At 51.9% G+C, this 15429-nt stretch overlaps 2 protein-coding genes across 2 annotated transcripts in view; one reads left to right on the forward strand and one right to left on the reverse strand.

Annotated features, from left to right (window-relative positions):
• Positions 1–7603: 7603 nt before the first annotated feature.
• The window catches only part of DENND2B (DENN domain containing 2B), a 219049-nt gene continuing 211223 nt past the window's right edge, over positions 7604–15429 (forward strand). The window contains exon 1 of the mRNA XM_066583667.1: positions 7604–7679. The gene's annotated coding sequence lies outside the window, so the exon portion shown is untranslated. The remainder of the gene's footprint in view (positions 7680–15429) is intronic.
• LOC136581808 (late embryogenesis abundant protein 1-like) lies at positions 11667–12440 on the reverse strand. Its single transcript, XM_066582432.1, has one exon. It carries the CDS (start codon positions 12438–12440, stop codon positions 11667–11669), a length of 774 nt encoding a protein of 257 aa, XP_066438529.1.

Below are 15429 nucleotides of genomic sequence, written 5' to 3' on the forward strand. Positions count from 1 at the left end.
CCAGCTGCGGCTCCGCGTCCTGCGCCAAAGTGCTGAGATAGAGCAGTAATCGCAATCTGCACTGATTAACATAAACAACGTCCTCCTCGTTGCTTCCTCGAGTAACATTTATCCAAGGATAAACTATTCAAGAAAATACTGTGTCCTCAGCACACCTGGGGGTACACGTGGGGGTCTATACTGTGTCCTGAGCACACCTGGGGGTACATGTGTGGGTTTATACTGTGTCCTCAGCACACCTGGGGGTACACGTGGGGGTCTATACTGTGTCCTCAGCACACCTAGGGGTACACGTGGGGGTCTATACTGTGTCCTGAGCACACCTGGGGGTACATGTGTGGGTTTATACTGTGTCCTCAGCACACCTGGGATACACGTGGGGGTCTATACTGTGTCCTGAGCACACCTGGGGGTACATGTGTGGATTTATACTGTGTCCTCAGCACACCTGGGGTACACGTGGGGGTCTATACTGTGTCCTCAGCACACCTGGGGGTACACGTGGGGGTCTATACTGTGTCCTCAGCACACCTGGGGTACACGTGGGGGTCTATACTGTGTCCTCAGCACACCTGGGGGTACACGTGGGGGTCTATACTGTGTCCTCAGCACACCTGGGGGTACAAATGGGGGTCTATACTGTGTCCTCAGCACACCTGGGGGTACACGTGGTGTTCTATACTGTGTCCTCAGCACACCTGGGGTAGACATGGGGGTCTATACTGTGTCCACAGCACACCTGGGGGTACACGTGGGGGTCTATACTGTGTCCTCAGCACACCTGGGGGTACACATGGGGGTCTATACTGTGTCCTCAGCACACCTGGGGGTACACGTGGGGCTCTATACTGTGTCCTCAGCACACCTGGGAGTAGACGTGGCGGTCTATACTGTGTCCTCAGCACACCTGGAAGTAGACGTGGGGGTCTATACTGTGTCCTCAGCACACCTGGGAGTAGACGTGGGGGTCTATACTGTGTCCTCAGCACACCTGGGGGTACACGTGGGGTTCTATACTGTCTCCTCAGCACACCTGGGGGTACATGTGGGGTTCTATACTGTGTCCTCAGCACAGCAGGGGGTACACGTGGGGGTCTATACTGTGTCCTCAGCACACCTGGGGGTACACGTGAGGGGCTATACTGTGTCCTCAGCACACCTGGGGGTACACGTGGGGGTCTATACTGTGTCCTCAGCACACCTGAGGGTACACGTGGGGGTCTATACTGTGTCCTCAGCACACCTGGGGGTGCACGTGGGGGTCTATACTGTGTCCTCAGCACACCTGGGGGTACAAATGGGGGTCTATACTGTGTCCTCAGCACACCTGGGGGTACACGTGGGGTTCTATACTGTGTCCTCAGCACACCTGGGGTAGACGTGGGGGTCTATACTGTGTCCTCAGCACACCTGGGGGTACACGTGGGGGTCTATACTGTGTCCTCAGCACACCTGGGGGTACACGTGGGGTTCTATACTGTGTCCTCAGCACACCTGCGGGTAGACATGGGGCTCTATACTGTGTCCTCAGCACACCTGGGAGTAGACGTGGCGGTCTATACTGTGTCCTCAGCACACCTGGGAGTAGACGTGGGGGTCTATACTGTGTTCTCAGCACACCTGGGGGTACATGTGGGGTTCTATACTGTGTCCTCAGCACAGCAGGGGGTACACGTGGGGGTCTATACTGTGTCCTCAGCACACCTGGGGGTACACGTGAGGGGCTATACTGTGTCCTCAGCACACCTGGGGGTACACGTGGGGGTCTATACTGTGTCCTCAGCACACCTGAGGGTACACGTGGGGGTCTATACTGTGTCCTCAGCACACCTGGGGGTACACGTGGAGGTCTATACTGTGTCCTCAACACACCTGGGGGTACACATGGGGTTCTATACTGTGTCCTCAGCACACCTGGGGTAGACGTGGGGGTCTATACTGTGTCCTCAGCACACCTGGGGGTACACGAGGGGGTCTATACGGTGTCCTCAGCACACCTGGGGGTACACATAGGGGTCTATACTGTCTCCTCAGCACACCTGGGGGTACACATGGGGTTCTATACTGTTTCTCAGCACACCTGGGGGTAGACGTGGGGGTCTATACTGTGTCCTCAGCACACCTAGGAGTAGACGTGGCGGTCTATACTGTGTCCTCAGCACACCTGGAAGTAGACGTGGGGGTCTATACTGTGTCCTCAGCACACCTGGGAGTAGACTTGGGGGTCTATACTGTGTCCTCAGCACACCTGGGGGTACACGTGGGGGTCTATACTGTGTCCTCAGCACACCTGGGGGTACACGTGGGGGTCTATACTGTGTCCTCAGCACACCTGGGGGTACACGTGGAGGTCTATACTGTGTCCTCAGCACACCTGGGGGTACACGTGGGGGTCTATACTGTGTCCTCAGCACACCTGGGGGTACAGGTAGGGATCTATACTGTGTCCTCAGCACACCTGGGGGTACACATGGGGGTCTATACTGTGTCCTCAGCACATTTGGGGGTACACGTAGGGGTCTATACTGTGTCCTCAGCACACCTGGGGGTACACGTGGGGGTCTATACTGTGTCCTCAGCACATCTGGGGGTACACATGGGGGTCTATACTATGTCCTCAGCACACCTGGGGGTACACATGGGGGTCTATACTGTGTCCTCAGCACATCTGGGGGTACACGTGGGGGTCTATACTGTATCCTCAGCACACCTGGGAATAGACGTGGGGGTCTATACTGTGTCCTCAGCACACCTAGGGGTACACGTGGGGGTCTATACTGTGTCCTCAGCACACCTGGGGGTACACGTGGGGGTCTATACTGTGTCCTCAGCATCCATGGGAGTAGAAGTGGGGGTCTATACTGTGTCCTCAGCACACCTGGGAGTACACGTGGGGGTCTATATTGTGTCCTCAACACACCTGGGAGTATACGTGGGGGTCTATACTGTGTCCTGAGCTCACCTTGGAGTAGAAGTGGGGGACTATACTGTGTCCTCAGTACACCTAGGAGTAGACGTGGGGGTCTATACTGTGTCCTCGGCACACCTGGGGGTACATTCAGGGGTCTATACTGTGTCCTCGGCACACCTGTGAGTAGACGTGGGGGTCTATACTGTGTCCTCAGCACACCTTGAAGTAGATGTGGGGGTCTATACTGTGTCCTCAGCTCACCTTGGAGTAGAAGCGGGGGTCTATACAGTGTCTTCAACACACTTGGGAGTAGATGTGGGGGTCTATACTGTGTCCTCAACACACCTGGGAGTAGACGCGGGGGTCTATACAGTGTCCTCAACACACCTGGGAGTAGACGCGGGGGTCTATACAGTGTCCTCAACACACCTGGGAGTAGATGTGGGTGTCTATACTGTGTCCACAGCTCACCTTGGAGTAGACGTGGGGGTCTATACTGTGTCCTCAGCACACCTGGGAGTACATGTGGGGGTCTATACTGTGTCCTCAGCACACCTTGGAGTAGACACGGTGGTCTATACTATGTCCTCAGCACACCTGGGTGTAGACGGGGGGGTCTATAGTGTGTCCTGAGCTCACCTTGGAGTAGACGTGGGGGTCTATACTGTGTCCTCATTACACCTAGGAGTAGACGTGGGGGTCTATACTGTGTCCTCGGCACACCTGGGGGTACATGTGGTGGTCTATATTGTGTCCTCGGTACACCTAGGAGTACATGCGGGGGTCTATACTGTGTCCTGAGCTCACCTTGGAGTAGAAGTGGGGGTCTATACTGTGTCCTCATTACACCTATGAGTAGACGTGGTGGTCTATACTGTGTCCTCGGCACAGCTGTGAGTAGACGTGGGGGTCTATACTGTGTCCTTAGTACACCTAGGGTACATGTGGGGGCCCATACTGTTTTTTCAGCACACTTGGGGTACATGTCAAGATCTATACTATGTCCTCAGTACACCTAGGGCACTTGTTAGGGTCTATACTGTGTTCTCAGTACACCTGGGAATAGACATGGGAGTCTATACTGTTTCCTCAGCACACCTCGGGTTACACGTGGGGATCTATATTGTGTCCTTGGCACACCTGGGAGTAGACGTGGTGGTCTATACTGTGTCCTCAGCACACCTGGGGGGTATACGTGGGGGCTTATACTGTGTCTTCAGTACAGCTGGGAGTAGATGTGGGGGTCTATAATGTGTCTTGAGCTCACCTTGAAGTAGACGTGGGGGTCTATACTGTGTCCTCAGTACACCTAGGAGTAGATGTGGGGGTCTATACTGTGTCCTCAGTACACTTGGGAGTAGACGTGGGGGTCTATACTGTGTCCTAAGTACACCTGGGAGTAGACGTGGGGGTCTATACTGTGTCCTGAGCTCACCTTGAAGTAGACATGAGGGTCTATACTGTGTCCTCAGTACACCTGGGAGTAGACTTGGGGGTCTATACTGTGTCCTGAGCTCACCTTGAAGTAGACGTGGGGGTCTATACTGTGTCCTCAGTACACCTGGGAGTACATGCGGGGGTCTATACTGTGTCCTAAGTACACCTGGGGGTACACATGGGGTTCTATACTGTTTCTCAGCACACCTGGGGGTAGACGTGGGGGTCTATACTGTGTCCTCAGCACACCTAGGAGTAGACGTGGCGGTCTATACTGTGTCCTCAGCACACCTGGAAGTAGACGTGGGGGTCTATACTGTGTCCTCAGCACACCTGGGAGTAGACTTGGGGGTCTATACTGTGTCCTCAGCACACCTGGGGGTACACGTGGGGGTCTATACTGTGTCCTCAGCACACCTGGGGGTACATGTGGGGGTCTATACTGTGTCCTCAGCACACCTGGGGGTACACGTGGGGGTCTATACTGTGTCCTCAGCACACCTGGGGCTACACGTGGGGGTCTATACTGTGTCCTCAGCACACCTGGGGGTAGACGTGGGGGTCTATACTGTGTCCTCAGCACACCTGGGGGTACACGTGGAGGTCTATACTGTGTCCTCAGCACACCTGGGGGTACAGGTAGGGATCTATACTGTGTCCTCAGCACACCTGGGGGTACACATGGGGGTCTATACTGTGTCCTCAGCACACTTGGGGGTACACGTAGGGGTCTATACTGTGTCCTCAGCACACCTGGGAATAGACGTGGGGGTCTATACTGTGTCCTCAGCACACCTAGGGGTACACGTGGGGGTCTATACTGTGTCCTCAGCACACCTGGGGGTACACGTGGGGGTCTATACTGTGTCCTCAGCACCCATGGGAGTAGAAGTGGGGGTCTATACTGTGTCCTCAGCACACCTGGGAGTACACGTGGGGGTCTATATTGTGTCCTCAACACACCTGGGAGTACACGTGGGGGGTCTATACAGTGTCGTCAACATACCTGGGTGTAGAGGGGGGTCTATACTGTGTCCTGAGCTCACCTTGGAGTTGAAGTGGGGGACTATACTGTGTCCTCAGTACACCTAGGAGTAGACGTGGGGGTCTATACTGTGTCCTCGGCACACCTGGGGGTACATTCGGGGGTCTATACTGTGTCCTCGGCACACCTGTGAGTAGACGTGGGGGTCTATACTGTGTCCTCAGCACACCTTGAAGTAGATGTGGGGGTCTATACTGTGTCCTCAGCTCACCTTGGAGTAGAAGCGGGGGTCTATACAGTGTCATCAACACACTTGGGAGTAGATCTGGGGGTCTATACTGTGTCCTCAACACACCTGGGAGTAGACGCGGGGGTCTATACAGTGTCCTCAACACACCTGGGAGTAGATGTGGGTGTCTATACTGTGTCCGCAGCTCACCTTGGAGTAGACGTGGGGGTCTATACTGTGTCCTCAGCACACCTGGGAGTACATGTGGGGGTCTATACTGTGTCCTCAGCACACCTTGGAGTAGACACGGGGGTCTATACTATGTCCTCAGCACACCTGGGTGTAGACGGGGGGTCTATAGTGTGTCCTGAGCTCACCTTGGAGTAGAAGTGAGGGTCTATACTGTGTCCTCATTACACCTAGGAGTAGACGTGGGGGTCTATACTGTGTCCTCGGCACACCTGGGGGTACATGTGGTGGTCTATATTGTGTCCTCGGTACACCTAGGAGTACATGCGGGGGTCTATACTGTGTCCTGAGCTCACCTTGGAGTAGAAGTGGGGGTCTATACTGTGTCCTCATTACACCTATGAGTAGACGTGGTGGTCTATACTGTGTCCTCGGCACAGCTGTGAGTAGACGTGGGGGTCTATACTGTGTCCTTAGTACACCTAGGGTACATGTGGGGGCCCATACTGTTTTTTCAGCACACTTGGGGTACATGTCAAGATCTATACTATGTCCTCAGTACACCTAGGGCACTTGTTAGGGTCTATACTGTGTTCTCAGCACACCTGGGAATAGACATGGGAGTCTATACTGTTTCCTCAGCACACCTGGGGTTACACGTGGGGATCTATATTGTGTCCTCGGCACACCTGGGAGTAGACGTGGTGGTCTATACTGTGTCCTCAGCACACCTGGGGGGTATACGTGGGGGCTTATACTGTGTCTTCAGTACAGCTGGGAGTAGATGTGGGGGTCTATAATGTGTCTTGAGCTCACCTTGAAGTAGACGTGGGGGTCTATACTGTGTCCTCAGTACACTTGGGAGTAGACGTAGGGGTCTATACTGTGTCCTCAGTACACCTGGGAGTAGACGTGGGGGTCTATACTGTGTCCTAAGTACACCTGGGAGTAGACGTGGGGGTCTATACTGTGTCCTGAGCTCACCTTGAAGTAGACATGAGGGTCTATACTGTGTCCTCAGTACACCTGGGAGTAGACGTGGGGGTCTATACTGTGTCCTGAGCTCACCTTGAAGTAGACGTGGGGGTCTATACTGTGTCCTTAGTACACCTGGGAGTAGACGTGGGGGTCTATACTGTGTCCTAAATACACCTGGGAGTAGACGTGGGGGTCTATACTGTGTCCTCAGTACACTTGGGAGTAGACGTGGGGGTCTATACTGTGTCCTCAGTACACCTGGGAGTAGACGTGGGGGTCTATACTGTGTCCTAAGTACACCTGGGAGTAGACGTGGGGTGCATACTTTGTCCTACGTACTCCTAGGGTACATGTGGGGGTCTATACTGTGTTTTCAGAACACTTGGGGTACATTTCAAGATCTATACTGTGTCCTCAGTACACCTGGGGTACAGGTGGGGGTCTGCACGATGTCCACACTTGGGGGTACATGTGGAGGTGTATACTATGTTCTCAGTGGGGGTACATGCGGAGGTCTGTACTATGTCTTCTATACAGCTGGGGTACAGGTGAGGGTCTACACTTTGTCCACACTTGGGGGTACATGTGGTGGTCACCCAGTACCTAAACTATGTAGGAGCTCAGTAATTCTTGCAGTAGCCCCCAGACTACTTTTCATCCCTGTGGTCTCCCTGCTTGTTTCCCTCCTCAGTATTGGGGAGCGCTGCTCTGGGGCACACTTGGCTGTGGAGTAGTGGCAGTCCTCCAGGCCGTTCCCCCTCCTTCAGCTCCTTTCCTGGCGGTTTGGGTTTAGTGTTTCACATTCATCTCCCAGTGACGGCTCGTCCCCACTTCCTGTCTTTGCAATTTTTTTTCCCAGTTTCCACAAAAATTAGTTTCAGGCTGCGAGATCAGAGCGAGAAGGAAGGTCCTGCGCGGGTCTGCGGCTCGGGGGCGCCGGAGGAGAAGCGGTACGTGCAGCGCGCCCTAACGTGATGGTGCGGGGAGGGATACAAAGTGTGTGGTACCTAAGCATCGCGGGAGAGAAGGTCAGACACAGGTGTAGTGGGGCTGAGCCGGCTGGATGGAGCAGAGGGGAGTTTGTCACATGCATCAGCTTAGGTTTATTTCAATGTAGCAGAGCTGGCTTTGTGTAATGTAGCTGAGCCCGTCGGGTAGAACAAAGCTCAGATTGTCTTAGTTGGATGTGGTGGGACGGATTTGTCAGCTGCGTTAGAGGAAACCCTCGATGCAGAAGAGCTCATGGTGTCAGATGCAGCAGAGGTGAGCCTTTCATCAGGAGAGATGAGTTTGTCATTTAAATGTTTGTGTGTTGTGCCTCCTGCAAAAATAGTTCAAAACGGTCACAATTAGTGTATCCTGCTTTGTAATCATTGTGTGACATGTGGTCTTACATGAGACTGCAGGTAAGAGTACTACCCATGTTATACCACGGCTCAGCCAACAGTATCACACAGGATAGGATTAGATACACCCTCAGCAGGCAGTATCACACAGGATAGGATTAGATACATCCTCAGCAGGCAGTATTACACAGGATAGGATTAGATACACGGCTCAGTACACAGTATCACATAGGATAGGATTAGATACACGGCTCAGTACACAGTATCACATAGGATAGGATTAGATACACGGCTCAGTACACAGTATCACATAGGATAGGATTAGATACACGGCTCAGCAGGCAGTATCACACAGGATAGGATTAGATACACGGTTCAGTAGACAATATCACACAGGATAGGATTAGATACACGGCTCAGCAGACCATATCACACAGGATAGGATTAGATACACGGCTCAGCAGATAGTATCACACAGGATAGGATTAGATACACGGCTCAGCAGACAGTATCACACAGGATAGGATTAGATACACGGTTCAGCAGATAGTATCACACAGGATAGGATTAGATACACGGCTCAGCCAACAGTATCACACAGGATAGGATTAGATACACGGCTCAGCAGACAGTATCACACAGGATAGGATTAGATACACAGTTCAGCAGATAGTATCACACAGGATAGGATTAGATACACGGCTCAACAGACAGTATCACACAGGATAGGATTAGATACACGGTTCAGCAGACAGTATCACACAGGATAGGATTAGATACACAGCTCAGCAGACAGTATCACTCAGAATGGGATTAGATACAGCAGTAGTGGAAATGATTGTCAAATGAATTGGAGATCAGGCCGGTTTGGAGAGTCGGGGGTCAGTATTTGTATATCAGGGTGCTGGGGTGTCAGTTATTTAGGGGCTTCTATGAGGTCCTGTGTACATTGTCTATAGGGGGGTATATAGGAGATATTTTCACTGCTGTACACTCCTTAATGAACATCTGGAATTAGGATGGGGGGCTTCAGTCCCGGGCAGTCTGCCCTCTGCTCATTAGTTGTATTGGTGGGTTCCCCCATTCCTGGTTTTGCCCGGACTCTGTAAGGCGCCCTTCACATGGAGGTTTTATGTGGTGATTTTTTATACACATGCGTTTTTTCTTGTATTTCTTTCCTATAGTTAAGTGTTTGGGAAAATTCCTGAAAGATCAGTAATCGCGGACCGCGCTGCGTCTGTGGGGGAAAACGTGGCGGAAAACGCCGCAAAAACTGGCCTTCACAATGTTGGTAGTGTGTTTGTTACAGTAACTGCAGCGCTTGTGACAAAACATAAAGTGCGAAACCAACCTGCGGACGGCGGCGCACGTTCTGACAAGGCCCACGTGTTCTTGTGGCCTTTTTGCTGGTGGTTTTGGGTCTGCTTGTTTTGCAGCAACAATCGCCGCGTCCGGCTGTCATCTGTGGGGCAGCAGGGCATTTTGAGGTTACTAGCGTTTTTGTGCAAAATTCAGCCCAGTGAGCGGATGATGAGGTCGACGGTTCAGGAGATTGCATTAAAGGGGCATTCCCATCTCAGGAGGTTGCCGATGGGTGGGGGTCCACTGTTTAGAGGTATCGCGGTGGCTGCTCACGTCATCATCCCATTCACCTCAGTGGGACCGCTTGCATTGCCAAGTCCTCTATCATCTCCAGCAGTTCCCACTGAAGTGAATTGAACAATGGCGCACATGCATGGCTATTGCTGTCAAGATTTCGGTCTATTCAGACGTAGCGGTTGTGCTGCGCGCTGTATCGCAACTCACAGTAAGAGTGCTGCACAACCAATACATCCCAGTATACCCTGATGGGTCGTGTATGCTCGCATTGGTCTCCAGAGAGACTCGCGGCATATTTAGCACCATGGTCGGTAATGCACGGGTTTCCACCAGGCCTGTAAATTACTGACCTGGCCAATGGACTATGTGCTGCTATAGCCACACCTCAGTACCACGCCACTATTTTACCTCTCGCTGTGAAATATGGCAACCCCATAGTGTGACATGAAGATTGTGATGTCACCCCTGGCATCTCATCTAATGGCTAGTAGCGGGGCTGCATTATGACCTAAAGTGACTACAGCACGGTTGGATTGTTGGTGACAAGCTGCCTACGACTCTGCCGTCATAAACCGCCGCACGCTGCATGTCACTGCGACTCGCCACATGCTGCATGTCACTGCGACTCGCCGCACGCTGCATGTCACTGCGACTCGACGCACGCTGCATGTCACTGCGACTCGCCGCACGCTGCATGTCACTGCGACTCGCCGCACGCTGCATGTCACTGCGACTCGCCGCACGCTGCATGTCACTGCGACTCGCCGCACGCTGCATCTCACTGCGACTCGCCGCACGCTGCATGTCACTGCGACTCGCCGCACACTGCTCTCTATTTGGCTATTCTTAAATAGACATCTTGCACCAATCTTTTGCTCACATGCCTTTTCTGAGACTTCATGTCGCCATGTAACCCTTATTGATGTATTGTCCTTTAAGTAACTGCACGAGCCCACGGCAACGACGACATAGCCAGGATATTCCTCGACTAACACGCCAAATCCCTGCTGTTCGTTCCAGTTGTCGCGGTCATTGTGATCACTGTGGCCGGATCAGGATCACCTGTGCAAAGGCTTGATGACGGGATCTACTGGATCTGTGACCGACTCTTTCCTGACGTTGGTAACATCATTATGGTCTCGGTTATTGTGATTTCAAGCAAACAGCGTATACCAAAGAGAACCACTAATATACGCAGTGACCATGTTTATTACACATCTTTTTACATACACAAAATAGTTTACATTTTGTTAGAAAGACACTAAAACACCCCAATAAATGGTCTCCAAACCTTGATTCTCTCTAAATAAATAGCATGTCCTTAGAAGAGGTTATGGAATACAAGGGAGGTGCATTACCGTTCTGCTAATACATTTAGTGTAGCGGCATTCTAGATCAGAGCACCATGAGCGTCTCCTCACCCTTCTGTCCATACTTCTACGTCTCCTCGCCCTTCTGTCCATACTTCTCCTACGTCTCCTCACCCTTCTGTCCATACTTCTCCTATGTCTTCTCAACCTTCTGTCCATACTTCTACGTCTCCTCGCCCTTCTGTCCATACTTCTCCTTTGTCTCCTCACCCTTCTGTCCATACTTCTCCTACGTCTTCTCACCCTTCTGTCCATACTTCTCCTACGTCTTCTCACCCTTCTGTCCATACTTCTCCTACGTCTTCTCACCCTTCCATCTATACTTCTCCTACGTCTTCTCACCCTTCTGTCCATACTTCTCCTACGTCTTCTCGCCCTTCTGTCCATACTTCTCCTACGTCTTCTCGCCCTTCTGTCCATACTTCTCCTACGTCTTCTCGCCCTTCTGTCCATACTTCTCCTACGTCTTCTCGCCCTTCTGTCCATACTTCTCTTACATCTCTTCACCCTTCTGTCCATACTTCTACATCTTCTCGCCCTTCCGTTCATACTTCTTTTATGTCTCCTCACCTGTCCGTGCATACTTCTCCTTCGTCTTCTCACCCTTCTGTCCATACTTCTCTTACATCTCTTCACCCTTCTGTCCATACTTCTCCTTCGTCTCCTCACCCTTCTGTCCATACTTCTCCTTCGTCTCCTCACCCTTCTGTCCATACTTCTCCTTCGTCTCCTCACCCTTCTGTCTATACTTCTCCTTCGTCTCCTCACCTGTCCGTCCATACTTCTCCTTCGTCTCCTCACCCTTCTGTCCATACTTCTCCTTCGTCTCCTCACCCTTCTGTCTATACTTCTCCTTCGTCTCCTCACCCTTCTGTCCATACTTCTCCTTCGTCTCCTCACCCTTCTGTCCATACTTCTCCTTCGTCTCCTCACCCTTCTGTCCATACTTCTCCTTCGTCTCCTCACCTGTCCGTCCATACTTCTCCTTCGTCTCCTCACCTGTCCGTCCATACTTCTCCTTCGTCTCCTCACCTGTCCGTCCATACTTCTCCTTCGTCTCCTCACCTGTCCGTCCATACTTCTCCTTCGTCTCCTCGCCCTTCAGTTCATACTTTTCCTTCGTCTCCTCACCTGTCCGTCCATACTTCTCCTTCGTCTCCTCACCTGTCCGTCCATACTTCTCCTTCGTCTCCTCACCTGTCCGTCCATACTTCTCCTTCGTCTCCTCACCTGTCCGTCCATACTTCTCCTTCGTCTCCTCACCTGTCCGTCCATACTTCTCCTTCGTCTCCTCACCTGTCCGTCCATACTTCTCCTTCGTCTCCTCACCTGTCCGTCCATACTTCTCCTTCATCTCCTCACCTGTCCGTCCATACTTCTCCTTCTCCTTCCTCATGAAGCCTTTGCCCGTTTATTCCTAGTGTGATTGAGCCGTGCCATTAATGCTGCTTCCTGCCTCCTCTGACATTCCAACTTCCATGGGGAGCAAAGTTTAACTTGACACTTACTTCACTAAACTGCCACAAAGCTCATCATTGCTTTTTCAGTCCCTTTTTGTTGTGGTGAGATAACTTGTTGCAGCCAATCATCATCAGTTACATTTTGTTACATCTCTATGTATCTGCTGCCCTACTTATATACTGGACTTGTATCATTCACCAGTCATGTACTTCATTCCTGCAGCATGTTTCATGGCCACACTTTTAGTGGGTGGACTGGGATCCACAGCAGTGCAGAGTACTTCAGCGGAGAAGTGTGCAGATTAGGGGGGTATGATGATGTGAGGGGATGATCACAGGATGTGTTTGTAGTGATTGTGTCCAGCGTGTGTTATTTGCATTACTGGATGTGTCATGGAAACTCCTCGCTGGGGTCGGACTCTGGAATCTGGCTTATGTTCTAGGTCCTGTCTGTATAAAGACAACTTCTTCTCCAGGGGCAGGGGGTAAAGTAATCAGTGCCTCACACCGGGCTGTAGAGCCCCACTGAGCGCTGTGTAAACACTCTTCCCACCTGAAGACGCTGCAGCCGGCTCCTCGGCAGATTCTTGTAGCTGCGAAGAGATGGGACAAACGGGGAAGATATTACGGTGTGGGCTGGTGGAATAATGACCCAGGACCGCAGCAGGGCTAGCATTGTGTTAGGTGATAGCAGAGGGTCCCACTATTGTTACCGTCAGCGCCACATTCTGTCTGTACGTAGTAATCACTGCGCGGCTCTCTATCATCCAAATCCTGCAACAATACCAATGATAATAAATCTCACGGTGGAGTGTACCTGTCGGCGGCCAGCCGGCACCTGACCACTACTTCTCACCGTCTCTGTTCATCAATATAACACTGAGTGGCCACTTTATGACCCCCCATCTAGTAGCGCATCGCACGACCTCCGTTGGTCTTCAGAACTGCAGCAATCCATCGTGGCATAAAACCCACTCAGTGATGAAACCGTTCTGCAGGAATATCGGCCCCTGCGGACAGGAAGCTTCTTGTAGTCGCGGCAGGTTAGATGAGGGTGCTGACATGTTCTGACTGGCTGACAGGAAGGGGTCAGCGATTCATGCTGCCAAATTCTGACTTCCCATCAGCAACAGAAGTCTGGATCCATCTGACCAGGTGACGTTTTCCCGCTGCTCAGTGATACAAGTTTTGCGCTCTTTTGCCCGCTGGAGTCTTCCTGTTTCTCTTAGACACAATGGCGCTGGAACTGGTCGCCTGCTGTTATACCATCCGTGCGGAAGAACAGCGAGTTGGAGCTCCAGCGTTGTATTCAGCTGACTGTGCAGCCTGTTGGTCAGAACGATTCCTGACATCCTCCTCCGACCCCTTTCAGTGAGGAGTTGTTTCCGTCCGCAGGATCCCCTTTCGCTGGATGTTCTCCTCGATCGCGCCATTCTCTGTATACTCTCCACACCGTTACACGAGAAACCCCCGCGGTTGGCAGTGAGACCCCGGCTATGATTTTATGCCGCACTCCGGGGTCACCGGGAGAATTACTATACAGGGGGCGCCAATCGTGAGAGGGATGGGGCTGTAATAAAGGGACGGTCAGTATGCACTGCTGTGGTAACATACTAAAGGGGATTCTGATCACCTATATCAGTATATACTGCTCCATTATATACTGTCCTATGTGGTACCTGCTGTGGCGGTGTATTGCTGGACATGGTGACAGTTTAGCTATGAGTGGATTATCTGGTGGTGTGATTACATAATGAGCTCTACATGCTTTCCTGGGACCATCCGATAATCCTGAATAGTCGCTCTTCTGCCGCGGGTCTCGCTGATGACATCACTTGTACTGGATGTGTCGCTCTCAGATGATTTTTGGTGACTTTCTTGATCAGCACCAGGCAGGAGATTTGTGACTTGTGCAATCCTTGGTGGCTCAGTGCCGGGGTCTCTTGGGCGCTCGTCATGACAACAGGACAAACAAACAAGAGGCGCTCTGTATACCAGCAGTAAAGCGGCATCTACTTGGTTGGAACATGACAGATCGCCTCCGGGGCTTCCTGTTGTGGATGATAGCAAACGCTGCACATATCCCAGCTTGTCCGCTGGGCCCAGGGTGCCAAGAGAAGTATATAGGGTGATGATGTCATCCAGGGTACAGCCATGTCACTGAGGCACGAGGTTCTGTGTGCCTGACTCTACAGGACTGCTTCACCAGCAGCGGGCACAGAGACCTGTACCTTCCTGCAGACCACACTGATGTGATGCCTCGTTTCCTGGGAGCGGGGTATATCACTGAGGCACCGTGGGCCTCAATATAGGACACAGTGAAGTCAGCCAGAAAGATAGTCTCTGCTAAAATGTCAAAGTGCCGTACATTGTGCGATATCAGGAGATGTCAGACAGACTGCGCTTCAAGGCCGCGGCGGGGCAGATAGTGCCTGGTGGGGTCCGTGTGGCCGGCCAAAGCTGTGAACTGCAGCACAGTCACACGAACTGCGCCCCCATAAGACTCAGTGCAGTTACACCGACAGCTGCATCATTGTACCTTATTGGCCTTCTGTAAATAGGGATGCATTTACACGGGCAAGTGTGATATCGGTCCTACAAACTGACTCATATCACACTTTCAAATCTGTGATTTCTGCTGCGAGTGCCTTGACATTTTTTCCCCCTACGTAGGAAATAATGGGCAGTTCTGGCACAAAATCGCACAAAATTGGACATGCTGCAATTTTTCAATCTCAGCCCATTGGTCCAAGAGTAAAATCAGTCGTAAATAAACACATTGAACGTGTTCTTTTCACGCATGCTATCTGACCATATTGCAATGGTTGTGATATGGCGTGTGACATCGTCCATGTGGATGCTCGCTGAGGTGGTATTTACACAGGTGAATGCTGCGCTCTGAGAAATGGGGACCGATATCTTGCT

The sequence above is a fragment of the Eleutherodactylus coqui genome, chromosome 11, assembly GCF_035609145.1.
Source record: "Eleutherodactylus coqui strain aEleCoq1 chromosome 11, aEleCoq1.hap1, whole genome shotgun sequence".
NCBI classification, from domain to species: Eukaryota; Metazoa; Chordata; class Amphibia; order Anura; family Eleutherodactylidae; genus Eleutherodactylus; species Eleutherodactylus coqui.